At 39.2% G+C, this 26,052-nt stretch overlaps 3 protein-coding genes and 1 long non-coding RNA gene across 5 annotated transcripts; 3 read left to right on the top strand and 1 right to left on the bottom strand.

The window, feature by feature from the left end:
* Positions 1-4,880: 4,880 nt before the first annotated feature.
* Positions 4,881-15,857, bottom strand: LOC122329650 (interferon-induced very large GTPase 1-like). Its single transcript, XM_043226055.1, is given in 8 exon segments — positions 4,881-5,053; positions 5,056-7,995; positions 7,998-9,426; positions 9,429-9,758; positions 13,360-13,430; positions 14,832-14,864; positions 15,002-15,064; positions 15,776-15,857. Coding segments are annotated over 8 exon segments (4,974 nt in total). The 5' UTR covers positions 15,798-15,857; the 3' UTR covers positions 4,881-4,967.
* A 2,248-nt stretch (positions 15,858-18,105) lies between these two features.
* On the top strand, positions 18,106-19,694 carry LOC122330691. Its single transcript, XR_006248054.1, has 3 exons — positions 18,106-18,175; positions 18,275-18,385; positions 19,622-19,694. It is a non-coding gene; the product is annotated as an uncharacterized LOC122330691 (long non-coding RNA).
* A 329-nt stretch (positions 19,695-20,023) lies between these two features.
* LOC122332889 (GTPase IMAP family member 5-like) lies at positions 20,024-20,824 on the top strand. Its single transcript, XM_043230346.1, has 2 exons — positions 20,024-20,123; positions 20,322-20,824. The coding sequence occupies exons 1-2, from the start codon at positions 20,024-20,026 to the stop codon at positions 20,822-20,824; spliced, it is 603 nt and encodes a 200-aa protein (XP_043086281.1).
* A 3-nt stretch (positions 20,825-20,827) lies between these two features.
* LOC122329992 (GTPase IMAP family member 4-like) lies at positions 20,828-24,447 on the top strand. Of its 2 annotated transcripts, none has more exons than XM_043226764.1 (3): positions 20,828-20,860; positions 21,962-22,540; positions 22,841-24,447. In XM_043226764.1, the coding sequence occupies exons 2-3, from the start codon at positions 22,126-22,128 to the stop codon at positions 24,013-24,015; spliced, it is 1,590 nt and encodes a 529-aa protein (XP_043082699.1). In that variant the 5' UTR covers positions 20,828-20,860; positions 21,962-22,125; the 3' UTR covers positions 24,016-24,447. The 2 variants fall into 2 exon arrangements, with proteins under 2 accessions (XP_043082699.1, XP_043082691.1); XM_043226756.1 differs by having other exon boundaries at positions 21,962-22,546.
* Positions 24,448-26,052: the final 1,605 nt, after the last annotated feature.

Here is a 26,052-nt window from a genome sequence, read left to right as displayed (position 1 = left end):
CAGTTGTGCAAATGTCTAATTTGACCAATTTAGAACCTATTCTTGCCTGGCAAAATAAACCTTAATCTTGGTTAACTTATAATGTTGTCTGAAATAACTTTTCTAGTAGGTTAGTGACTTCTGAGGTTTGAGGGTGAGTCAGATCAACGATCAGTGGATGGAGCCAGGGACACGTTTTTGAGATCTTGACTTCTGGCCACCAAACTGGCTTAGCATGCTATTACTTAGGAACACATAAAAATGACTCTTTTGAGTCTATCGAGGATATTTGAGTCTTAGCCTCTGACTAAGACCTGGACTAGCCCCAGATGTGTTGTGAGTCTGTTCTGGCCAAACAAGGTCTCTGAGCGACCCAGACTCCTAACGAACGATAAGTCTAAACTAGGAAATATTGTAGTTAATTAATGATCCAAATTTAATCACAACTAGAGGATCAGGAGTTACATTTAAATAAATATAACTAAAATCACGAAAGATTGAGTCAGATAAAATTATGTATAAGGTCAGTACTACAATTGGAAATGCAAAAGATTAATAAATATCAGTGATTTTTAATGAGACGTAAAGAAAAGACCGAACACGCATTGACCTTCGACCAGGGCCTCTGGATTCCGTTCTGCAGGAAAAAGGGGGAAGCTTACACTGTTGTGTATGATTCAGGACTGTTTCTCTCAGTTTGATTCTCTGTCGCCTCCCCTTGTGATTCGGGCATCTGGAACTCTGATTGTTTGCTGCCTGCCCCTAACATTAGCCGGTATTGTTTATGCTTCTGGTTTGCCTCTGATACCCCTGTCATCGATCTCTGACCATTGCCTGTTTGACTTTGTCTGTTTCAATAAAACACTGCACATGGATTCTTCTGCCTCTGATTTCTTGCAACACCCACACTGGTACTGTCACGGTGTCATAAGGGAAGGAGCACATGACGATTTAATTGTCTTTATTAATCCACAGAAGGGAAAACTCAGGCTGACAGCAACCACACATATACATCGACGCAGGACAAACTTACACTGAATAAACGTGATTTGCATTGCTGTTATATTAAACATCTTGAACTAGTCCTTTCTAGTGTGTTTGGAAAGTCACCCCTTAGTATTTAATTGAAATTAATTTAATTTTAATTTTAATTTTAATTATTGTTGCATTGTTGTATGCTATACTTGCAATACCTTATGACTCTGAAGCAGCCAACTGAATACACACAATACGTTCTAAGGATGGCCATGAATGCAAAAACTGTGCAAAACTGTGCAAAAACTGAGACGTCTTTTTCCATTTTGTCATCAGTTGTCATCTTTGACAGGAGGATTCAAAAAGAATGGTCTGAAAATGACTGTTCACGTGACCCTTCAAGAGCTATTACTGTCTATTACCTGTAAAAACACCACAATTAGAGAAGAAAAAAAATCACACACTGTCCATTCTACCTTGGCAGAAATTTAGTGGAGTAAAATGTACGATATTAGTGTTTTAAATGTAGTGAAGTTGAAGTCATAAGTTTCAGAACAAAATTAACTCAAGTAAAGTACAGATACTCAAAAATGTACTTCACTACTATCGCCCTCAAATGTGCAAATGTGATGCATGTGAAATTCCTGCAAAGCAGACATCATACGCAAGAGCTATTTCTCCGACGTAAAGAGCTGGTCTCATACAACTACAAAGCATCTGGCTATTTCATGCATGTTATGTAAGGTATGTTAAGCAAATGCTGTAGCACATACTGCTCTACGTGAAATCACTCATGTGATGGAATTTATGCATATGAAACATCAGCTGTTATTTATCATGCATTCCTACATTTATTGTAATTAAAATGTGTTGTTTAGGCACTCAAAGTAAACAATATATATATATATATCCAATATATATATTCCTTCTGTAATCAAATGAGCCAGCTAATATTTAAAACCTGAAAGTGCTTAGCTTATTCAGTAGTCAGTAGTGCTCCAGGGTAGAGCTGTGACATATCGCCCCCTCCTGGAAAGGAGCGTCCTTGCACCTAAAAACAGAAACATGGGGAGGGGCAGTTGGGAGGAGGTTTAGGTGGAGGATGAACCCCAATGGGTCAGAAAACAAACTGAGTCCAATAGAGAGAGAAGCCATGGAGAGGAATGGCCCAACTCCAGATGACCGACTGATGGCAGCGGCGGAAGAGCCCGAAGCAGAAACAGAGAGCTGAAGAGCCAGGGAGACACTGAGGATCCGGAGGGCCTATGTGCGGTCACTGGAGAATCTGGAACCTTATCTGGGCTGGACAGGACCAGCGGGGACTCCGGGCTGCTGGACAGAAGGGCCAGGTCGCACTCCAAATCAATATGCCAGTGATTTGATTTAGCTCCTCTAGATCTAGAAGCCCCAGATGTATAAAAATCTCACTCTCAGCCTTGGTGCAGTGGGTGGAGCTCCACTCCTCACTCTCCATGTGCCAGGCTCTCTCCACCGTGGCATGCTCTGTTGCCACCTCAAGCACCTGTTGTGACGTCATAGGCTTGGGTTCCGAGGCGACTTTCTGCTCTGTTGCTCCATAAGGTAATGGCTCCTCAGTCGCAGGGAACTGCGGCTCTCCATCACCGTGTATCCTTGGGCTGTGTCTCCATGCAGCGGGAGATGGTGGGCTGGTTGGAGTGAGTGTCGTGGTCAATGAACTGAATAGTCATTGATGAATGGCACCAGCACCGACTCGATGGAAGCGGCATTGCTCTCTCAAGGACCATCCCCGGACAACTGCACTCATGTGGAGATGTTTAGTCCATTAAGGGAAAGCGGCTGTCCGGGTATTACATGCAGCAAGAGAGGTACACAAAATCCTCTGTGTGGTCCTCGAGAGAACAATCCCCCTGCTCCAGCAGGAGGATGAGGACTTTGGGGTAAGACATCCGGGATAAGTAACATTTTTAAAAAATGGTCAAAATGTGGAAACAAAAGAGCAGGAAAAACACACCACTCACAAACTGTGATGGTCCGGTCTTCTATCACAATACAGTGCTGCAGAGACACTCAAGGATAAGGAGGTTAACTAAAAGTAATTTAAGCAATCTAAACATAGGCAAATCCAGACTGAATATTTGCACACACACATAACATCACATAGTGACAAGTTAGATCGGACAGTTAAACACAAGACATGATTAACTGTTTAACTCAAGACAGAAACTAGGGCACACAGAGCACATGCGGCATTGAAACAACATCATATAAGTCCTGGGGCGTGACAGATTTATACAAAGGAATCTTACAGACAAGACAATAAAGAAATCCCCCATGTTTCTCTCCCATTGTCATTTTGGATTTCCTTTTTTCAGAACCTGTCTCAGGCCCAGATTCACCTTTTTCAAACAAACATCTTCCCGCCGGAACTCTCCTGAATATACTTTTCTGTTGGTTGTAAATACAGTTCAAAATCAGAGTATCATATCAGTCATATAATAACCTTGGATGACGGTCACCTTCCCAGGCTTGGTGGAAGCAGATGTCTAAACTATTTTATCTTTTGATGTCAATTGCTCAGAAACTTGATTGTTGCTTTGCTTCATCATTTCTTTGATGAGGAAGTGGAAGGTAAACTCTTCTTTGTCCTCTTAATAATCTAAAAACAATTATCATTGTCCTCACCCTTTCTTCCTACGCAACCTCCAGCTTGTGAATTTAGATGTTTTCTAGAGCTGGATGAAGTAACATTTAATAGATAATAGTAATTAGTGTGTGGATGGAGAGACAAAACGTGAGTCAAAATGAGAAAAATATGTGAGTTTATTGTACACAAACAGGGAAAAACAAGAATATCAATGTATGAGAAATAATGGCAACGAAAAGGTAATATATATTTATTTATATATATATATATATACAAAACATCTTCAAAGATGAAAAGAAAAAAAACACAATTCTAGCTTCTGTATTTGAACTCAGCATATGGGACAGTGAGGAGTTGCCTTTGAACAAATGTAGGCACGTCATTATGACCTACCTCTGCTTAATTTTGGACTTGGACTGTGTTTAATTTTCATGTAATTCTGAACACATAGCTTGTTTGAATGTTTTGAAGGGTTACAGTGAAACTTGTTGGACACATCACAGTGTATTTCTGTGCCAAATACACCCCTTTGGGGTTTGTAACCCTTGGTTTCACAGACAAGACTTAAGCCTAGTCCTAGACTACAATGTAAATTTTGAGCTGTTTCAACTCAGAGAACCTGAAAAATTGCTTAAATTTCCTGATTGAACTGTGGCCTAATCCTGGTTTAGGCTAAGCGCTGTCTGTGAAACTTGGTTTATAAATTTCAAACGTCTATGTGCTTAATTTGGCTGCAATGCACAGAACTTACTGAAGAAGGAATCTGATAAAACTAAAGAATTTTCATAGTCTTCATTCATGGTGCTTTAGATCAACGATTCTCTATTCCAGTCCTCTGCATATTTTGTTTATTTCTCTTATCGTATCAGACATTTGCTCTATTCAAATGCAGGTGCTCTGCAAAGTGGACATCGGGATATTGCACAATGATTTCAATTGATAACACATATGTTCCAATCAAAATGTACTGAAGAGTGCAGGACGTGAATTTAAATGATATCAAATTACAGAGGTATGTCACCCTTGTCTATGTGTGAAGACGTTGCACAGCGCAAATCCGTGAATGAATGTTCAGTAAACTTTAGCAGACTTCCCCTGCTCACTAAATAGGGAGCAATAAACATGGTGTAGAGAGCATATCAATCAAAAAACTGTTCATGCACAGTGCTCACTTCTAAGAAGCTGATGATCTGGATCAGGTGTGTTGACAAAAAGATACATGCAAAATACAAGAGCAGGGGGGAGTACTGGAATTGAGAACATTTGCATGTCCTTTTTAAAAATTAGTTTTCAAAGGCTTTGAAAATCTTTGCACTGTTCTCAAATGTACAGTATTCAGAGAACTGAGAATTTAATGTGATAAACAAAATGACTTACAAATGAGAAACTAAATGTATTTATCCAAAGTCTCTAGAGAAATGTGTTTAGTGTATTTCTTCCATTCATCGGGGATCTTACCCTGTCCATCAAATTTTTACTGTAGTATTTTTTCAGATCCTCCTGGAAGTGACACACAAACCATTTCCAGTAGGGCAGTTCAGATAGATCAGAGGTGATGCTCCACTTTGCATAATCTTCTCCTGCTGTTCTGTAATCTCTCCAGAGGACTTTTTGTAATTCATTGGGATAAAAATATAGAGCACTGTTTGCTATTGCTGATGTGCAGATATGGGCAGACAGGTGCTCTGTATTACAGTAATGTATTCCGTTTAGTCCTATAACACGATGAAAGGAAACACTGTGATCTCCATCATGGTTTTCTATAGTGTTGGTGCAGATGGCTTTACAGAACGGACACTGAACCCAACAGCATTTGCAGAAGTGATCAATCAGAAGCTTATCTGGCCTGAACTTGTAATCCAAATTTACTGGAAAGGTATTTGTGTTGAATCTACTGTTGATGTCTGACATTATAGCAGGAAGTTCTTGTCTTATCACATCTTCTAGGAGGTTGAAATCATCAACATCATCATGTTTGACTCCACTGAAGTCTTTTTCAGAGAAGATCAGCTCGTCTGAGAGCTGCTGTGTGAAACTCTTCAACCACAAACCAACATTTTCTCTGCTCTTTTGAACATGATCAGTAGCTTCATGAGCTGCCTCCAAAATCTTCTGCTGCAGGAGTTTAATGTTCTCCTTCATCTTGGGTAAAACACTGACACTGAACTTATCATTGATGTAGCGATTGGCTTCATCTCTGATGAAACTTTTGAAGTAATCTCTGGGTGTATTAATGTAGTTCATGTATTTGTCAAAGTTCTCCTCTTCTGCCAGTGTCTTTAAGATGTGTTTCTCCAGATTTGATCTGTTTCCATTCAGTGATTCACAGTTTGATCTTATTTCACCTGTCAGATCTCTGGCAGTCTTCTTGTAGACGCTCTGCTCAATGGGCTCTTTCAGTTTCTGACAGATGATCTCTCCAAAAATGGCAGCTGATGCAGCTCCTTGACAGTATTTTTGGAAAATATTGTAGTACTCTTCCCTTTTCCTTTCCAAATAGAGAACAGGATCATTGGCTTCCCTGAACAGTCTTTGTTGATCAGTGATATTCTCCTTTGCTCTCTGACAGGTGTAAAGATCTAAATCTAGAAAGAACTGTTTCTTGAATACATATTTCACTTGTCCTTCCTGATGTTCCGTTACTCTCGTCTTTATGTAATCTGTAAGTTTTTGAATACAGCTGATGTTGTACCCCATCTTGGAAATGTTAAATGACTGAATCATTGTGTCTGTCTGATGAGCAACATCTGTGACTAATGATTTGATCTGGGCTTCATCCTCTATAGACAAACTTTGAGCATGTCCAAATGATGCTTTTACTGTTCGGCAAGGGCTCTTTGCAGTGTCTCTAATCTCTTTTTTTGTCGATCTCTTTAAAATAACATATTCACAATAACTTATCACATTTAAAATATTGTATTCACTGCCTTCTTTTCTCTGTTCTACAGGGACATAACCCTGATGTATTTCACTGAGAAGCCTTTTTACATCTGCTATTATGTCAATGTTTTTGATTGCAGGAGTTTCTCTAATGATCTTCTTTACGCTCTGTTGCCAAAACAAATCAAATTCTTTTTTCAGTGTTTCTTCATTTTTTGCTTTCTGCTTAAGTTTTAGAGCAAGTTCTTTGCTCTTTTCATAGAGAGTGTTTTCATGATGTGTCCTCTGAGCATCTATCTTTTTCTTTAGGTCTCTCTGTTGAAGAATCTCACTTAATTTTCGCTTTGTTTCTTTCACAATGCTTTCCTGAACATCTCTGATTTTGATTTCAAATGATGATTTCCAGTGAATCAATATATTTGCATCTGTGTCTTTCTCAAAGAATTCTGTCATTGATTTTTCCACTTCTTCACTCGTTTCCTTCATTTCTCTGTGAAGAGCAGTTTCTTCAATCTCATGAATTGCTTCATTTTCTATTTTGTTGTGCAGTTTGTTCTCAGTTTCCATCATGGCACTACGAAGAGTCCAGGACCACTTGCTGTATTTGGTCTCCAGTTTCCTGTAGACTGAAATCTCCAGAGAATTTCTGAAGCTAAAGACAAATTGTTCCTTTAACAAAGCATCCCAGAGATCTTTAATGCAAACTTTTAAGTGTGCCAGCATCATTTTATCAGATTTTTCTGCATGAGACATAATAATTTTCTTAAGTTCTTGAATATTCTCACAGTAGATTGGGTTTGGTGGTGCCATTGGTGGGTTTCCTTCCCAGAGATGAGCAAAATATGTCACATCTTTCTGAACATCAAATCTAATTATATCACTGAAATATTCTGCATCATAGACTTCCTCTTCAGCAGCTAGTTTTGTCATTTCATCCAGTTTCTCCTGCAGTCGTCTTCTTGCCTCCTTATTTTTCTCTTCAGCTGTGATGTCTGAGACGTTCTGATGCACAAACACACAGCTTGGATTCAGTTTGACCTTCTTCATCCTCATGAAGGCTTGAACAATAATCTCAAGAATCTCCTGCATCTCAGATGGGTTTTCTCCAAAAATGTTGATCAGAGTCAAATTTGCAAGACCAACAACAAATGTGGCTAGTTCATTGTCATGATCCTTTGTTGATCTTCCAGCCAGTTCTAGAGCATGAAGGCCTTCAGTATCAACAACCAGAATATAGTCAAAGTTCATCTGTGTTTTCATTTCATCTGAGACTCTGACCAGCTGCATGAAAGCTCCTCTGGTGCATCTGCCAGCACTGACAGCAAACTGGAGTCCAAACATGGCATTCAGCATGGTGGATTTCCCAGAGCTCTGGATCCCTAAAACTGACAGCACAAAGACTCTCTGGTCTCCCAGTTTCTGGACGAGTTGATCTAGAACAGCAGAGATCCAGATCACAGGAACATGAGCAGCATCTCCATCCATCAGCTCCAGTGGAGATCCAGAGATCATCATCTCTGCTGCAAGACCCGGAGAGAGAAGAGAAGAACCTGCAGGTCTTTCTTGTTCTCCTTCACAGATGAACATGATTCATAGATCTGACCGATCTCCCTCATGATGTGCTCCAAACCAAAGGATGAAGCTTGCAGTTCCTCAGATATTCTGTCTAGTTCAGTTTGTTCAGCTGTCAGTTGTTCCAATTTATCATAATTCTCTTTTAGTCTTACAACTGTTGACCACTTTTCATCATATTTGTCTTGTATAGTAGAAAATCCAGCAGTCATATATTCATCCAGGAATATTTCAAGCCATTTTAGAAAATATGTATTTTTAGTTACAGCATTTGAACAAATTTCATTAATAAAGAGCTTCATGAACTCACTGATGTCAGTTATGTGCTGCTGTTCACGGATTTTCTTCAAGTCTGTGTGTTTTCTACTAATGTCCATTTCAATCTCATCTCCTCGAGGTCGATGTAGTTCTTTGTTCTTCTGACACCACTGATGCCACAGTTGTCCCTGATGAGGCAGAAATAATTCTTTGATTTTGGTCAGATCTTTCTCCTCCAGTAAACTAATCATCTGCTGTGCTGCCTCTCTTCCTCTCCTGCAGTCATCATCATTTTTTTCATCTACTCTAATGTCTGACTGTTTGGACACATCTTCAAGTCTGAAAGTGGAAGATGATTTTGAGAGACAATCATTTATAACTCTTCTGAGGTCTTCAGATACATCTGACTGATTTCTGTCTTTCAAACCAATTTTGAATTTCCCTTTCTTCATCTCAGTTACAGTAGAATCATCTTCAGTAAAAATACAAATGAGTGGCTTTCTGTCTTCAAACAGGTTTTGGATTATTTTTGCACTTCTGTCATTCCTCTGAAATCGTGGTAGAAGAACAACATTGACGGAGCTCATTTTAGTGAGGATCTGCAGCTGTTTCTCATGGTCTCCTGCATCACCGTGTAGATTACAGAACGCTACACAGTCATTGAATTTATCTGTGTTTTTCCCAGAGGGGCAGAACCAGGCGATCTCCACCACTCCATCCATCAGGACTCTGGTTTTGCTACTCCCTGTACAGTTCCTGTGGAAGAACGTGTTGTGCTTCTCATTGATCAGACAGTTCATCAGCTGAGACTTGGATGAAGACACAGAGCCAAACCTGAAGAAAAAAACCATTGGAGTTTGTGTCTTGTAGATCGGCTGGGTTTGACTGATGTTCTCATTATTGGTGTTTCTCATCTTCCAGCTCTTGTTGATTTTTCTGAAGGTCCAGAGAGGAAACTCAGCCTGCTGTGTGTCGGGATCAGGAACAAGCAGAGGCAGAGCGTACTGACACTGAGAAAGTTTAGTCAACATCAGCTGCTTCAGGAAACTATCAGCACAATGAAACACGACCATCTGAATATCCATGGGGTGAATGAGATCAGATTGACTTGTTCCTTTGTTAGATAAAGATATATCAAAAAATGATCAAATATAGTACACTCATCTTCAGAGTTACTATCTCGTTGTTGCACTGTAACCTGTTCTTTGGCCTTATTAACATGAATGTATCTTGCTCTGTAGTTCATTGTCATTAGTTTTTGTATGAATGTCTGAATTAGTTCTTCTTCAGCACAAGACTCGAGAGACTGTAATGAATGTTTGTTGATCTGAAGAACATCAGTAGCTCTCAGTTTGTGATGGCGCCATTGTTCATAATGAAGTCTTTGACATAGAGAATCAATTTTTTTATTCTCTTCTGGTAGCCACCGATCTGGTGTAACTCCTGTTCCTACGTCCTTGTTTTTTTCCTGTTGGATAAATAAATATATTTTGAACAATACAATGCATCTAGACAGACAATTCTTACATAAAAAGTTATATTGTAGCAAAACTTAATGTCAGTTTATTATTCTCTCATAGTTTACCTCAGTTACTTACACAGTAGAATATGTTCTTTTAACCAAACTTCAAGATCATGAGAATTATTCCATGGGTTGAACAGACACTCATAAAGCTCTTTTGCAATCAGTGTGGCATCAAAATGCTTTCCAAGCCGTTATGTGCAATATTAATACATTGGGCTATGAGTACTCAGCAGCAGGTCATGCTGGCATGTGTCTGCACACTGCTGTTGTATCACAGGCATGCCAGACAGGTATGCAAGTTGTGTCATTTCAGGTTTCCTCACCACTTTCCAGCTTAGAGGGCCGCTGCATGGAGGATCCTCAGCAAGTACCAACTCCTCATTTTGTGAGGCATGTAAGGATAGCGAGAGGCTGGTTTCCTAAGTAGGTAATTTAGCAGCGTGGAGACTGCTGCCAAATGTGTCTGAATGGGTCCTGCAGACTGTAAATACAAATACAGTTTGGGCTTTGGGATTGAGACTGTGCTTTCTCGGAGCAGAGGACCACTTATCTAGGCGTGGTTTGGAATTTGACCACAATGCAGGCCCAAATGTCCCCTGCTTGGATCAGGTAAATTCTCAACTTTGTCAGAAGTGTGAGGGAAGGTCAGTCACTCACTGTCAAGCAGTTTCAGAGGCTGCTGGGTCTGATGGCAGCTGCATCCAATGTCATACCTTTTGGCCTGCTGTACATGAGACCCCTACAGTGGTGGCTCAAACCAAGGAGTTTTCCCAGAGGAGAAATCCTCTTTGCATGATCAAAGTCTCCTGACAATGTGTGCAAGCCTTAAACATGTGACGAAACCCTTGGTTTCTGAATCAGGGCCCAGTGCTGGGAGCTCAGTTTCGACAATTATCATTAGTGACAGACGCGAACAGACGTTTGGGGAGCAGTCACTCAGCCACTCAGCCCCCGCAGTCTGTGGACCAGTCGTCATCTCATGTGGCACATCCTCTGCCTTGAGATGCTGGCCATGTTTCATGCACTGAAACACTTTCTCCCAGACCTGAGAGATCATCATGTATAGGTGCACACCTACAACACATCAGTGGTCTCTTAAATCTACCAATAGGGGGCTCTGCGTTTGCACCCTTTGTACAAGCTGGCACACCAGATCCTCCTGTGGTTCCAGGACAAGTTCCTCTCTCTCTGAGAGCACTTTACATTCCTGGGCACCTGAATATGGGAGTAGGCGTACTGTTGAAACAGGGCCTGAGGCCCAGGGAATGGAGAAGATATTCAGAAGATATGGAGAACAATTCATCAGACAGAGTTTCTCTGGTTCTCTCTAGCTCCTCCAGCTCAGCTGTGATCGATCTGCTCCTGGGAGCTCTGACAAGAGTGCGCAGAGACGGTGTTTGCCTACTTTAGTAGCCCCGTTCTGGCCAGGACGAGTATGGTTCTTGTACCTGATTTCCCTTCTAGGCTGCTCTCTGTGGGAGATTACAGTCAGGAGGGATCCAAGCAGGGGCGCCATTCTGCATCCCTGCCTGAAGTAATAGAAACTGTGGGCGTGGCCCCTGAGGGGTGACCTTCAGGCCCCTTCAGTGGCACTTTTATTTTTAGACTTTGCACCCCAACTGGAGAAAGCTTTTCTGTATCCTCGAGCATGTCACACTCCTACTGAATCCCACTACTGTACCACGGCCTATATTGCTTTAGGTTGTTCATCTTCTTCCCTTTCAAGATTTGGACCAAAAAAAGCTTGATTATGTGTGTCCAGTGTGAGCACTGAGCCACCTTGTGTAGAAATTTGGACCAACTGACCTTCAGTTGCTAGATTGTCAAGACAATCATGACTCGTTATGAGTCCTTTGGTCTCCCTATACTGTGAAGAATCAGGGCTCACTCCACAAGGAGAATGGCGACCTCAAAGGCCTGCTCTGCAGGTGTCCGTGGTCCACCCTCTTTACCTTTGTCCGGTTTTATGGCCTAGATGTTGGTATGAGCCCAGAGTCATCAGTTCTAGTCCCAGTGGTGTATGTTGAGACACAAAACAGGGACTTGGAATTTGCAGTGTGGGCAGCTCGTCCCATAGCATTATCAGACGCAGTTTGAGTTCCCGAAAAGGAATGTATCCTGTATATGAATAAAACCATAATTCCTTGAGGGAACGAGACACTGCATCCTGTTGCCATACTTCTGGAATCCTTGCCAGCGCAATTCTTCATGACATGAGGCTGACGCCGGCTTTGCCATGCTTTCATGCTTCCTGGCCTCTGACGTCACCTGCCTATGAAGTTGTGCCCTTCCATTGGACAGGTTACATAGCAGTTTTAGATAGCAGTTCCCATAGCTTTTTTAGTATGCAGTGTCTCATTCCCTCATGGAACCATGGTTATATATTGCTTGAGAGAATGAGACGTTATGCTGAATGCCTAGATCTAACATTTTCAGACTACTACTGTTGTTTTGTCTAGTGATGTGGCAAATCCCCTGCCAAATGGGGATCCATATTGGTGAAATTCCAGCTGTGCTGTACCGCTGAATATCACCAGACTGGAAATCTGACTGAATCTTAAAACATGGGCATGGATATATTCTGCCCTGGAATATCTATCAGTCCTCTTACGACCATGAAGGTTGTGCCTAAACTGTCTGTTTGCCCTGGATTATCTCTCTGCCCTGTCACAACTACGGACATCATTCCCGCTCCGCTGCACTCTCTGTGCTGGGAGTCACACTGATGCTGCATTCTAAGAATGAGCTCAGATAGTCAGACTACTCTCCTCCCACTTCACCTCATCTCTCCTCTGGCCTTGTCAGGCTCCTCCCTCCCTCCATCTTCACCTTGGTCTTCTGTCGCTCCTGCTCCCCACCTGGACCTTGGTTGTCTGAGCCTTTGCACCACCTTGGCCATCATCTGCATTTCCTGGATATTTAATTGTCTATCTACACCCTATGCTCCCTCACCACAATCTCCACCTCTGTCAGTTTCCCCTGGAGTTGTCAGCACTTCCTCCACCATGGCTCTTTTCTCCATCAGCTTCACTGTGGGCAACCTTCTGGGCAGTGGCCTGGGTCTTGTCTGGTTCCTCCTTCTCCTGGTTCCTCGAGCTCCTGGCTCCTCCCTCTGTAAGCTTCTCCTGGATTCTTCCTTCAGCAGCTCCGTCCTGGCTCCTCCTCCATCTGCACCTCCCTGGATGTTGTATATTGTCCTGCTCCAGATTGTTCGACCATCCTCTGTGGCCTTTGAACAGGAGTGCCATCCCTTCACCAACCACCCACCCCCACCCTTAACATTTTCTTGACTATGGCATCTTAGGAAAAGAATTAGACACTTTTCTTAGCCTTCTCAGAGATTACAACACCTTCTTCTTTTTGGTGATCTAAATGACTCAATTTATTGCGTAATGTATATGCATTTATCACTGTTTTGTTCATGTTTTATGCTGTCTTTATAGTCAGTAAGTACTGTAAGTATTTTGATCCCAGTAACACATTTACGATGAAAGATACATTAAACATTTATGAAAAAGGGCAGTAGTTAGGTTTAATTACTCACCCTGTGCTTTTCTTCAGTTACTGACGTTTTAATATTCTCCATTGTTTGTTCATTGCTTTTGGGTTCATTTTCTTAAAGGTAGCACAAAGAAAATGTGTAATTCAAAAAGTCTTTAAACAGCTTAAAAATTATCTTGTAAAACTTCATGCTATATCACATAGCTGTCTGTTTAATTTAATGTTTAAAATAATGCAAAATTCTGTAAACAAAAACCAGAAACCCAGTTTTAAAATCCACAATAACATGCATTAAAATAAATAATCTGATTGCTTTTGCAAAGTCAGATTGGTTTCTGTTAATTGACTGTACTTCATTATTTTCTGATTCATTTTTAGGTTATGATTACGTTTTTGGGCATGTACAGCAAAGTAGCTAACAACATAGTTTACATAGTTATATACAGTTTTTATAGTTTGTAGGTGAACATATTTTTCAATATATTTTACTTTAGGGGCCATTCTCACTATAAACTATGTAGTTATTAGCATGCATATTATTAGCATATTGGCTGTTTAATAATGTCTTATTATGCATGATCACATTTTAGATCCTTAAGACCTAAACTTAGCAACTATCTTATTATTACCTATATATATACATGTTATATATAATATATAATATATACCTATATTAAAGTAACTACTTAGTAACTACTAACTATTAAAAAGCAGAAAATGAGACGTTTATTTTGGTAAAAGTCATATTTTATAGTTCGTAAATAGTGAGAATTGTACCCTAAACTAAGGTGTCACCCACTTTTCTAATTCATGTGCTTTTATTACAAAAAAAAATTAATTCAGTAAGTTTGCTATTCACGTCGCCGCTAATCTTGCTCGACTTCGCCAGTCAGAGATCACTAAAAATAACGTTATTATGCCTGTATTTCTCAGAGGGCAGGCTCTAATTATATAGCTTGAAGTATAAACACTGGTGAATATCCAGTAGTTTTTACTGATGACTGCCATATTGACTTTGAAGTATCTGCGGTGAAAAAGGCTATCAATGATCCATCATCTGCAGCATTCTTACATGTGACAGCCAATATTAGCTGGGACTGTACTCGGGACACAAAGACGTCCCAGCATGCTTGGCAGCGTGTTTGTATTTTACAGTATCGCTCGAATTAAAAAAACATCTTTACAAGCCTACTGTTGTGAATTGGGCTAAGGTGAGGAGATTTTGAAGGTTTGGAACACTGGCTGGTTACGTACTTGGCCAGAAATTAATTTTGGATCGTTTATAATCCGAAATAATAAAAACGTTATGGACAGCAGCTTTAAATATAAAATAAAGTATTAAGAACTTATAATTAAAGGGAATATTCCCCGACCCAGGACATTGTTAAAAGTAGTCCATGTGACATTAGAGCTCATCAAAAATGTCTAAATACTTCTAATATCTAAATTTATGTATTAGCAGGCGTCACTCACAGCTCATTAAAAATATAAAAATATCACACTTCTTTTACTTACTGTCAGGGCTATCCAAATCTGCACTACTGTCCACTGCAAGAAAACAAAACACACACACACACACACACACACACACACACACACACACACACACACACACACACGTGCTATGAAAAAGCAGTATTAGCTGTTTAAATCTACAGACTGTTCTGTTTGATTCAAATATTTACTCATGGGACGTTCTCCCATGCTCTGGCTCCTTTCACGTCTTTCCCTGGTCCTCCGATCACCCGCTGCACAGAGAAAAGCATTACAACAAAGCTTATTTATTAGTTAATAATTGTTTGATTATTTAAAAGAACTGGAGATCTGTAGAAGAACAAATGGTAAACACATTGATAAACGAACTGAGGTAATGTTTAATATTTATCCACTGACTACAGCCATTCAACATTACAGCTATCAGTTTGAACATTTATTAGACTAAATTTAAGTGAACTTAAAACAATCTTAGCATTATTCACACCCATTATAATACATGTTATTTTTACCTTTGCCTTTCAGCAAGTTTTGAGTATACAGACACAAAATAAATATTTTTAACACTGTTGAACTGTGCTAATAAACTCATTTTGACAGCACTGGCTCGTCCGTTTGATATTTTCAATTCTTTTAAACATTTCTATTAATCAGGATTTTCATTCACCCTAATATTTAACATCATACTTTTGATGATTGTGTTGAAGGAGCTGCATCCTTCACTCAAAACAAAATGATGCATAGTGCTATTAAAGAAGCAACATCGTTTTTTTTCAAATATCTAAAGTGAAAATAAAACATTTAGTCATTAGGTTTAAAAAACATAGGTAATTAAAAGCCCCGAAGCTCACGTGCATCATCTCCCCCACGAACGATACCCCCGGTCGGTTTGGTTATTAAACACATTCTCATTAATAACCACTTAGGCTGAATATAAGAAGAGCGATCATGAAAGTTTAACTCACATCTGCCTTCTCTGTCAGCCATCGTCTCTGAATGTCCTTCAGCTCACCCGAAGCCCGTCCATCTACATGCGTTCATATTCACTTCAGCTTTAAACAATATTCTGTAATAGTGTGTCTATACGTGTTTGTTTCATGCTCCGATGAGAGGTTACGTTACGCCCCAGGCAAGTTTATTTTTAATCAACATGTAAAACCGGTCTGGTGCATGGCATGTGATCTCAAAGCCACTGCGCACATTTCATCTGTTTGAACATGTCTCTTTATTATAGTTAGGTCCCTCAGAGCTAAAAACACACCACTTCTTCGTTTACTATGGATTTTAAAAAGTGCGTGGAACATTGTCTTATCCAGCGTTCACAGATTTAGTAATTGTAACTGAAATACTAATACTAATTGGAAATGAAATTGAAATTCGAAAAGTAATTGAAATGGCTAATTCATAAAAACGAAGACCGCTGACGCTTACTTTAGTTATTTACAACTATTTCAAGCTGTATAAAACATGATATATAAGTAAATCTTACTATATCTGCATTTCATCCTGCATGTGATTGGATTTTATGCTTAACTAATTGTTAAATACACGTTTTAATGAGTGAAAGATCCAAAAGCAACATATTAATGCAATCTGAATAACAACTACATTTCCAAATAAGTATGTCTTGCTTTTGAGGAGCAATCTGTGCAATGCTAGGAGACACATTTTGTCACTGCTACTCGGTGTAACGTGAGAACAGGGTGAAACTGAAAGCATTGCCATTAAAAACAATTGTAAAAAAGTAGACTCTGCTGTAATGATCTAATAATAAAACAAGAATAGTAATAAATATCATAAAAGATGTGGTACCTGCGTGCTGAAGTTTCTAAAACCATGGAGAGAGTGAACTTGTCTATTTTATGACTCCAGAGTGAAAGAAACGATCAAGAGTGGAAGGTTTCTGCAAGAGAACAAAAAACTAAATGAACGACTAGATCCAGCTCTCTAATGTTTCATCTCAGTCAGGTCTTGTATTCGCATTCAATCGCCTTTACATTTTGTTTTTATAATATCTGGTTAAAAATGAGTTCCATTTGAGAAATGAGCAAGAATGAACATCCATTAGACTTAGATCGTCCGATCATAGAGAAACAACAGGAAAGAGAAAATGAGAACATGCTGTTAGACGGGTCTGAGAAACACCCTGTCTAGGGCTAAAGGATCTTTTAGGAGTTTTATTGGTATAAACGAAAGAGAAATCCAGCAAGCAGTATAGGGAGCTGGCTCGGTCAAAGTAACAAACAAGACACACTACTTCACATGTCTCATACGTGCATCCGGCACATCTACAAAAAGGTCAGCATGTCATAGACGCTGGCGTGAAGATGAGGAAAATGCGTAGCCTTGCACATGCAGATGTCTTTAATGTTGTGTTTTGCATGCTAGCAGGTTAGCTTAATTTGTATTTGGTGCTCAGAAATGACATTTTGTGACTGTGGTGCTTTATTAAACCGTATAATATTTCATGAAATCCTTGCAATAATCCAAATTGAAGAAACTGTTAATGAAAACTGGCCAAACGCACGTTCAGAAGGTGAAGTGTGTCTCCAGGGAACCGCAAGCTAAAAAGCCTCCACCTTTTTGGGAGAAGTTGTATCTTGTTTCTCTGCAACACTCAAAAATGTGGGATGGGTCCATAATTTCTATGCATAAGTCAAAAGGGCTAAAAGGGTCTCTGAGACGCCGAGCCTAACCAATCAGCAGTGATCCTAAGCAGATGTCGTAGCTTGGTAAAGTAGCTAACACTACTGTTGGAGAGAACCAAACCAAATACTGAGGAACTGAATGGATTATAAATAGACAGGATAACGAGGTAACAAGGGGGAGGAGCTAATCCATTACTAAGAAAACTTACTTATTACTAAGGTGGGCAAAGGAACAAGGGAACACAGAAACAATGGGGAACAAACATTTCTAAATAAGAGTCCAAGACGGGGTGAGGGGCGGGGGTTTGGACTGATATCATGACAACATCATTTTTAAGCTGTATATAAAGCGTAAATAATATTAGGTTTAAAAAACAGAGCCAATAAAAGGTCACCAGCAAATTTTTCAAATATTAGCAGCCTGCACTGATTAAAACTAGACTTTTGTTCAGTACTACAAATAACGCAATGCTGCTTTTAAAAAATATAACATTGTTTATATTTTATTGTTATGCTTCGCATTTACATGAAAATATACATGAATTTTGCCCAGTGATTAGTAATGACTTCCTCGTGCAGTGACATCACAAGGTCACGCCCTTTTAGCAAAAAAATTTACCTTCGTTTAGCCGCTTCACCTGGAAAGTGTTTGGTAACTCCTCCCACACCAGTTTCTTCCTGTTTTGATGAGGGGAGCGGCACATCTCTGACATACAGGTATTACTTTTAAAGACGTTGTTTGTGTATATAACATAGTATGTTATATAAATATGCTAAACAGCACAAGATGATTATTATTATTTTATAACCGCATAGGCAGCCGAAATGACTGGTTTCACTTTCGTTTCGTTCACGGAAAGCGCTCCAGAAACAGAATCTCTTCTTCTTCGTTGAAGTTGTCGTGAAAGAGACTTTACGACATTCACGGTACGTCTTTGACAGATTCTTAAGTCGAAAGAGCGCGAAAGCATTAAAAGCAACGATTATTCATAGTTAATAACCACTGGACAAATGAAACTAAAAACATCTTCGAGAGCAAGGTGGCCATAGCTTTCGTATCCTGCTTATAGTAAGGATCAGTTATGGTCTTGACAGTATTCAGTTTCTATATATGTAAAACCCAATTTTTAAAGCTTTTTTTGTGGTTAAATCCAATGTGGGGAACGGGTATAGTTGTAACATGGGGAGAGTTGTAACGCCACAATTTCCACCTATCAGGGATAAGCTAGGAGTCACGTGATAATTTAATCATTTACCCACTTCGCCCCGGTATCATATGAGTGAGTATTAAGTCTCTAAATAGATATTATAAAGAAAAAAAATATTTTGGTGTAAGAATCCAATTTTATTGACCAAAACTTTATTTTGCTTAGAGCTCAAGCTGTTGCAGATTAAATCATATACATTTCATTAGAATAAACTAGGTTCTCAGGCAAAATAGGATGCAGGTTTTAACTGCTAATTTCAAAGCGTTATGGTGTGGGGGAAGTTGTAACACAGTTTAGCATTCCCTTGCATATAACTGAATACTTTTATGTTGTTTATATGGAGCTTTTCTGGCATCTCTAAGTCAAAGTTCTTAGAGGTCTTTGGGTTTAAAAGATTTGGTTGACACCAATGGTTTGACACCATTATCAATCTGTTTGAGAAAATTGGAAAGTGGATTTCCACATTGGAGGATTGGAGGAAAGTGCGACATTATTTTGTATTGTTGAGTGTTTAAAAAAAACCCTGCTTTTGAAGCAAACTTTATGTAGAGGCTGCTGTTTTTGCTTCTTTTGACTGACCGTTATAACAGCGGGGTAGACTGCAACAAGGGTATTTAACATTAACTTATAAGGGCTGTGATATTCTTACAGAGGTTTGAATCAGTACTTTTGTAGAGGACAAATGTGTGTGCTTTGCAAAAAGTTTGAGCACTCAAAAATTCAATGAGTTGCAGATGCCAAAACAAAAAGCGTGATCAGATCAATGTAACTGATGTTCATTAACTCCAACAGCCAAAAACATAGAAATGTTTTGTCAACATAGAAATGTAATATGTAGCCTATCATTAGGGAAAACTAATTCCCATATAAAATGTATTTTTACAATAGCATGATAAAGATTAACAACTGATTGTTAGTGTGTTACTAAAATAAATCTGTGTAATCTCTCACCCAGTGTAATGAATGACGAAGAGACAGACATCAGGACTAAGGAAAGAGACGGATGAGAAATCAGCATGTCCAGCAGAAAAGCCGAGGTGAGGCAGCTGGCTTTGGTTCAGACAGACCATCATCTAGAAACATTAAACAGAACAGGAGGAAGATTAATGTATTTGACGGGGTTCTTCTGGCAGTTATACTCCATGCTTAATTTTAACACGCGACATCACATTTATATGTGTCCTTGAACATCCTCTCATATATTTATATCTTCTCCGCCATTTAATTTGAGTAAATTAAGTCTTTAAGAAACACATCTCTTCAACCTGTCGCTCTAACACTTGCACTCCACTATATTCCATTCCTGAAAAAAACTTGACCCTCTAATTATTGTTATTGTCCTGATGTGAGAAGAAACATGTCAGATTATGGATTATGTAAGTGTTTTGTCTCTGCAGCTGTTGGTCGTGGTTCTGCCCGCAGGAGAAGCAGCAGCAAAAAAAGAGACCCACCCAACAGTAAGTCTGTATAAAGATGAACATTGGTCAACTTTAAAGAACATTTAGGAGTGACGAACCATTTAAGACCCTCCAAAACACAAATTCTCTTATTCAACCATTGAAAGCAGCTTCTGCTGATGTGTTTCAGTTTGTTCACATTGAATGTAAAGATCACAATGCCATTAGATGTTAAATGGCACGTGTGTTGTGTTTCAGTGATTGAAGCGACTCCTCTGAGGATCGTTCTTCTGGGTTCGAGCGTGTCTGAAAACAGTCTGGTGGGGAACTTCATATTAGGGCGAGCAGCATTCGACAGCGAAGCTCCTCCAGACATTGTAGAGAGAGTCAGAGGAAGACTGAAGGACAGACACGTGATCGTCATCAACAGTCCTCAGCTGCTGCAGACGAGCATCTCGGCTCATCAGATCACACGGACGGTGAGAGAGTGTGTGAATCTGTCTGATCCGGGGCCTCATGTGATCGTTCTGGTCCTCAGTCACGAGCAGCGTTCAGCAGAAGATCAGGAGCGTGTGGAGAAGGTGCTGCTTTCTTTCTCTGAGAGCGTTTATCGACACGCCACAGTGATCACCACACAAGAGCCCACAGAAGCCAGTGACATCCTACAGAAAATCATTCAGAAATGTGCAAACAGACACTTCAGACTTCAGAGAAGCAGTTCTCCTGAGGATCTTCTTCAGACGCGTTTGAGAGATTTCTGAAAGTGAATAATAGACAGCACCTGGTTTGTGCTGAAGGTGAACATTCAGAGTATTTCACAGTGAAGTCTAAGGCATTGTGTCCACCAAAGTGTTTTCTCCGCAGCTAGCATATTTTTTTGGTTGTTCTAAATGGGAGCGCCATTTATTTAAAACTACAGGAGCATGCTGAGTGCCTTTTTAAGCGTTTTTCCTCTGTGCTGGGAGATGAAGAATGTTCAACTTTAGATAAAACGTCACTTATTAATTAGTCAGCCAATCGGAGTAGAGTAGAGACTACCAACTGTACTGCAGCTGAACAGCAATGGAGTTAGTATTGCTTGAGTTTTTGTGTATTTAGATCGAATTGCCAGACTGCCATGATATTGTTATGAGATGCAATGTTTGGAGAAACATTTTATTCACAATGCTGTCTGCCATTACTTAAGTGGATATTGCATATCATAGCAACTGCAGCATCCTAACGGAAAAAAGCTGAGCGTTTTCAGCTGACCAAAACGCTTTGGTGGACACGCGGGCTAAGGGTGTGTTTGCACTTGTGGTTCGGTTCATTTGGTTTATTTGTTCCAGACCAAAAAGGAAAATGATACATTTGGTCCTGGTACACTTTTTTGACAGCAACCCTACAGACTCTGAACCTTATAGCATAGTGATAAGTTTATAACTTGACTGATCATGTTAAATGACGCGACAGAACTTACCGATCACTCCAAACAAAAGATGTTTTCGACTTAAAAACTCAAACTTAATTCCATCTGCTAGACTAAGCATGGTTGCATGTATATCATTTGCAAACTCACAAAGATATCATAAAAGGTACTTTACCTTATAGCTGCTCAGCGTTTCTCATCGCATCTTGTCATTATTTCCTGATTTTGGTTAGTTTAGAAGGATTTGGTCCGTGTTGCATTCACACTTCAATCGAACCACACCAGAGTTTGTTTAAAAGCATATCGAGACCCATCGTTTTTAGCGTTCTTTTTTTGGTGCGCACCACTTACTCAAACAAACCACACTAACAGAGCAAGTTTGTTTTAACCGAAACCAACATGACAAGTGTGAGCGCATCCTTAGAATCACATCTAACGTTTCAAATGATAAATGCAAATATTTTTCCTCTGATTTTGCTTCTGTTATCAGTTGCAGAGTGTGTGAAGCTGAATCTGGTTGTGTGTGGGAGCGATGGGAGATTAAAATCCTCCGTATCAGAGCAGATCCTGCAGCAGACAGAGAAGGAGCTTCATGATCATCAGATCAGTCTGGTGGAGCTCCCAGCTCTCAGTCAGCTCTCCGAGGAGGAAGTGATGCGCCAGGCTCTCCACTGCGTGTCTCTCTGTGATCCTGGAGTTCATGTTTTCCTCCTCATTATTCCTGATGCTCCACTCAGCATTGAAGACAAAGCAGAAATGGAGGAGATGCGGAAGATCTTCAGCTCAAACCTCAGCGAACACATCATGGTCCTCAGAATCAAAGAGAAGTTGACAAGTCAAATGAATACAGCTCCTTCTTCATCTGCTGAGATGATTGCAAGTCGATGTTTTGTTTTGGAGAGCAGCTCACAGATTCCAGATCTACTTCAGGATGTGGAGAACATGGTGAAAATGACAGATGGAAGATGCTACACGACCTTCATGTGCCTTCAGGATCGACTAGAACTGGAGAGAAACAAACACAGAGTCGAAATAGAGGACCTGCGAGGATCTGTGATGAAAACAACAGGTAAAAGTAAAAAAAAATAATAATAATAATAATATATATATAGATCGTGGTTTTACAGTTGGTCAATAATTTCATATTGAAATTAACACAATAATTTCACAAAATGATGTGAGTCACAACTTTCTGTTCCAATTAATGATCACAAATGTCTCTAAGTGAGCCACAAATGAGATTTTCTCTCAGATTTGCACACAGTCCACATTGAGGCACAGACTGCAATGTTTGTAATGGTTAAAAGAATCTGATAATAAGCACCTTTTTTTGTTTGATTGTAATAAGTGTTGTTCTCTAACTGTTCAGGTGTAACACACAACGATGATCTGAGGATTGTGCTGCTGGGAAAGACGGGTGTAGGGAAAAGTGCATCAGGAAATACTATACTGAGAAGAGTAGCCTTTAAATCAACAATGAAATCAAGCTCAGTGACCAGAGATTGTCAGAAGGAAATTACAGAGTTCACCAAAAGACAGATAACAGTGATCGATACCCCAGGCCTGTTTGATACTGGGGTTGATAACGTTGAGACCAGGAAGGAGATTGTGAAGTGTGTCTCTATGGCAGCTCCTGGTCCACATGTGTTTCTGCTGGTGATTCAACTGGGACGAATTACTAAAGAGGAGAAAGATGCAGTGCAGATGATCCAGGAGATGTTTGGAGAGAAATCCAAAATGTACACCATTGTGCTCTTCACCAGAGGAGATGATCTTAAAGGAAAAACAATTCAAGAATTTATTGAAGATGATGATTTTTCAAAGAATCTCGTCCAGCAGTTTGGCAAGAGACACCACGTGTTCAATAATAACGAGACTGAAAACCGAAAACAGGTTTCTGATCTGCTGGATAAGATTGACTGTATGGTGGCAGTGAATGGAGGGAGTTTCTACACCAATGAGATGTTCGAGAAGGTGGAGAAGAACATCATAGAGGAACAAGACAGAATCATGAAAGAGAAAGAAGAAGAGATCAAGAGAATAGAAGAAGAGCTGAGAGCCAAATATGAATCGGAAATTGAACAAATTAAGAAAGAAAACGAGCGAGAAAGACAGGAGATGCAGAATGAACTGATAAAAAGAGAAGAGGAGTTTAAAAAGAGAGAAGAGGAGATCAAGAAAGACACAGATGATAATGTGAGAAAAGAGATGCAGAGAAAACTGGAGGAGCAAAAGAAACTAATTGAGGAGCAGAATAAAAGAAAAAAAATCTTAGAAGAGGAACAACAGAACTTCATAAACTACCTGATAGAAAAGCATGAGAAAGAAAAGCTAAAGCTCCAGAAGAGAATTAAAAGAAAAACAAGAAAACAAGCAGAACATGAATATCGTGAAAATCTTGAGAAAGAATTGGCTAAAGCTTTAGATGTAGCTGAAAAAGAAGTACCACATACTACAAAACGAGCCCGTTACTGTAATCAGTTTGATCCTGATGATGAAGGATCTGGTAACGTTCAGCACTTTGTGAATTGGATTATGAGATGATGTTCTGAATGGCGCATTTAAAATTCAGTCTATGTGTACTTTGATGATTTTTTTTTTTCATCTCTGTAAAGAAATACTTCATTAACTTTTGTTTTGTTTTTGCTCATCATGTCTTTGCAGATATCTATGGAATCTATGGTTTCTGCCATTTATGAGTTTTTATCTCACAATTCTGACTTTTTCTTGAATTTCTGACTTTTTGTGATGTAAACTTGCAAGTGTAAATGTTTGCAAGTAAAAAATATAAAAAGACTGAAAAGAATGAAAGTTAAAAAGTCACAATTTACCTATTTATTTTTTATTCAGTAGTTTAATATTCAGGAGTTAATATTGTGAATGGTTTTGTGTCATTTCATACATTTTTTAAAACTCTATCTATCTATCTTAAAGCAAGTTTACTTTTAACTGTGAATAAACACATTGATCAATCAATCAATCATTTTTATTTATATAGTGCTTTTAACAACACAGATTGTATCAAAGCACTGAACAGTATAATGTAGAAGAGTACAATGACAGGGATGTATAATGAAGAGATTGTTATTACATTGATAATATTTTGGTCTGATATATTTTGCCCTAAGGAAGGCTTTAAGGTGGTAATGCTGAAGGAAGATATTACACATCTGTCTCCTTAAATGATTTAGGCTACTTTTCAGAAATTAGGCACATAATTCTTTTTTTTCTTCTTTAGTGATGTGTTGCATTAATTATTACCATAGTTCACATGTGCTCTTTTTAACACCCTAACACACGAATCATCAGAATATCTCTTCACTTGTCTCTGAAAATGACAGGATTTTGAAATGATCCCGCATGGGCTCATTTTAACACTTTCATTTTAAGACTTTCAACTGTGTGATAACAACACATTGAAAATATATGTACCCTAAGAAAAACCAAGATTTAGGTACCTCTGTTTCAAAGAAAGATTATTAACTCAAACCATTGCGGTTAATGGTACTCATGGCTTTGAAAACAGTCAAAAAACATACACATACACTAAAAGACACAAAATGATCGGTCTGTGCAAGAAACTGAACAGAATTTATATATATATATATATATATATATATATATATATATAGGGGTGGCACGATGCACAAATGTCATGATTCGGTACCTACCTCGGTAATGGGGTCACGGTTTGATGCGTTTTTTGGCGCAATAATGGAAAAAAACAACTATTTTTGGTTTCTTTTCATTTATTTTGAAGACAGTGGTACAAATTTAAAAGAATTTCCACTTAGATGTAAAAATATGAAATATTGCATTCCATTGTTATATATCTGCAATACAAGGAATAAATTCTTTAAATACATTTGATTTAGTTAACAGATAAACAAGGGTGAACTCGTGAAGGAAACTTCCAAACATGCTTAAAGAAACACTGCTACCCCCTCTCGGACGTCACCGTAACCAACGAGCGCTTGGAGAGACAAGAGAAGAGACAAAACCACATCAAAAACAGCAACAACAGTAACAACAAATCCAATTCTTAACAACATCAAGCATAATCATTGAATAAAACACAAAATGTAACAGTGGATTTTGTATTTTGTATATTTTATAAAGTGTTGTTTAGACCAAAAAAGTCCTCTGTTGATTATTTTGTGTTACTATTAGCTGGGAGTTCTGGTTATGTATCGTGAGAGACACGGCATGTGACCAAATGTATGTGAGTTGGCAACATTAAAGAGGCGCAGTGAAGTCTCAGGAATTGAAACCCGTCCATTTTCTGAAGAGTTGCAAAACAGGTATCTTTTGACAATTGCTTCTTTGCTCCACCAATGAGCAGGTGTTTCTGAATATGTAAGTTGACAAATATCCAGGTCTGTAAAAAAAACTGCCTCAAGAGAATATCATTTGACACACAAAGAGGTATCTATGTGGTGTCTATGGATCAGTGGAGGAAGTAAACGCTGAAAAGAACGCTCCAGCGCATCACCAAAAGCATGGTGGTCGCTACAAAACAGCTCCTAAATGCTCAAAGAGTCAATACTCTACATTAACTAAACTCAGTATTGTGCTTGTCTA

The sequence above is a fragment of the Puntigrus tetrazona genome, chromosome 3 (assembly GCF_018831695.1).
Source record: "Puntigrus tetrazona isolate hp1 chromosome 3, ASM1883169v1, whole genome shotgun sequence".
Lineage (NCBI taxonomy): Eukaryota > Metazoa > Chordata > Actinopteri > Cypriniformes > Cyprinidae > Puntigrus > Puntigrus tetrazona.
Note: the sequence above shows the minus strand (reverse complement) of the source record. Positions and strands in the feature narration are given on the sequence as shown.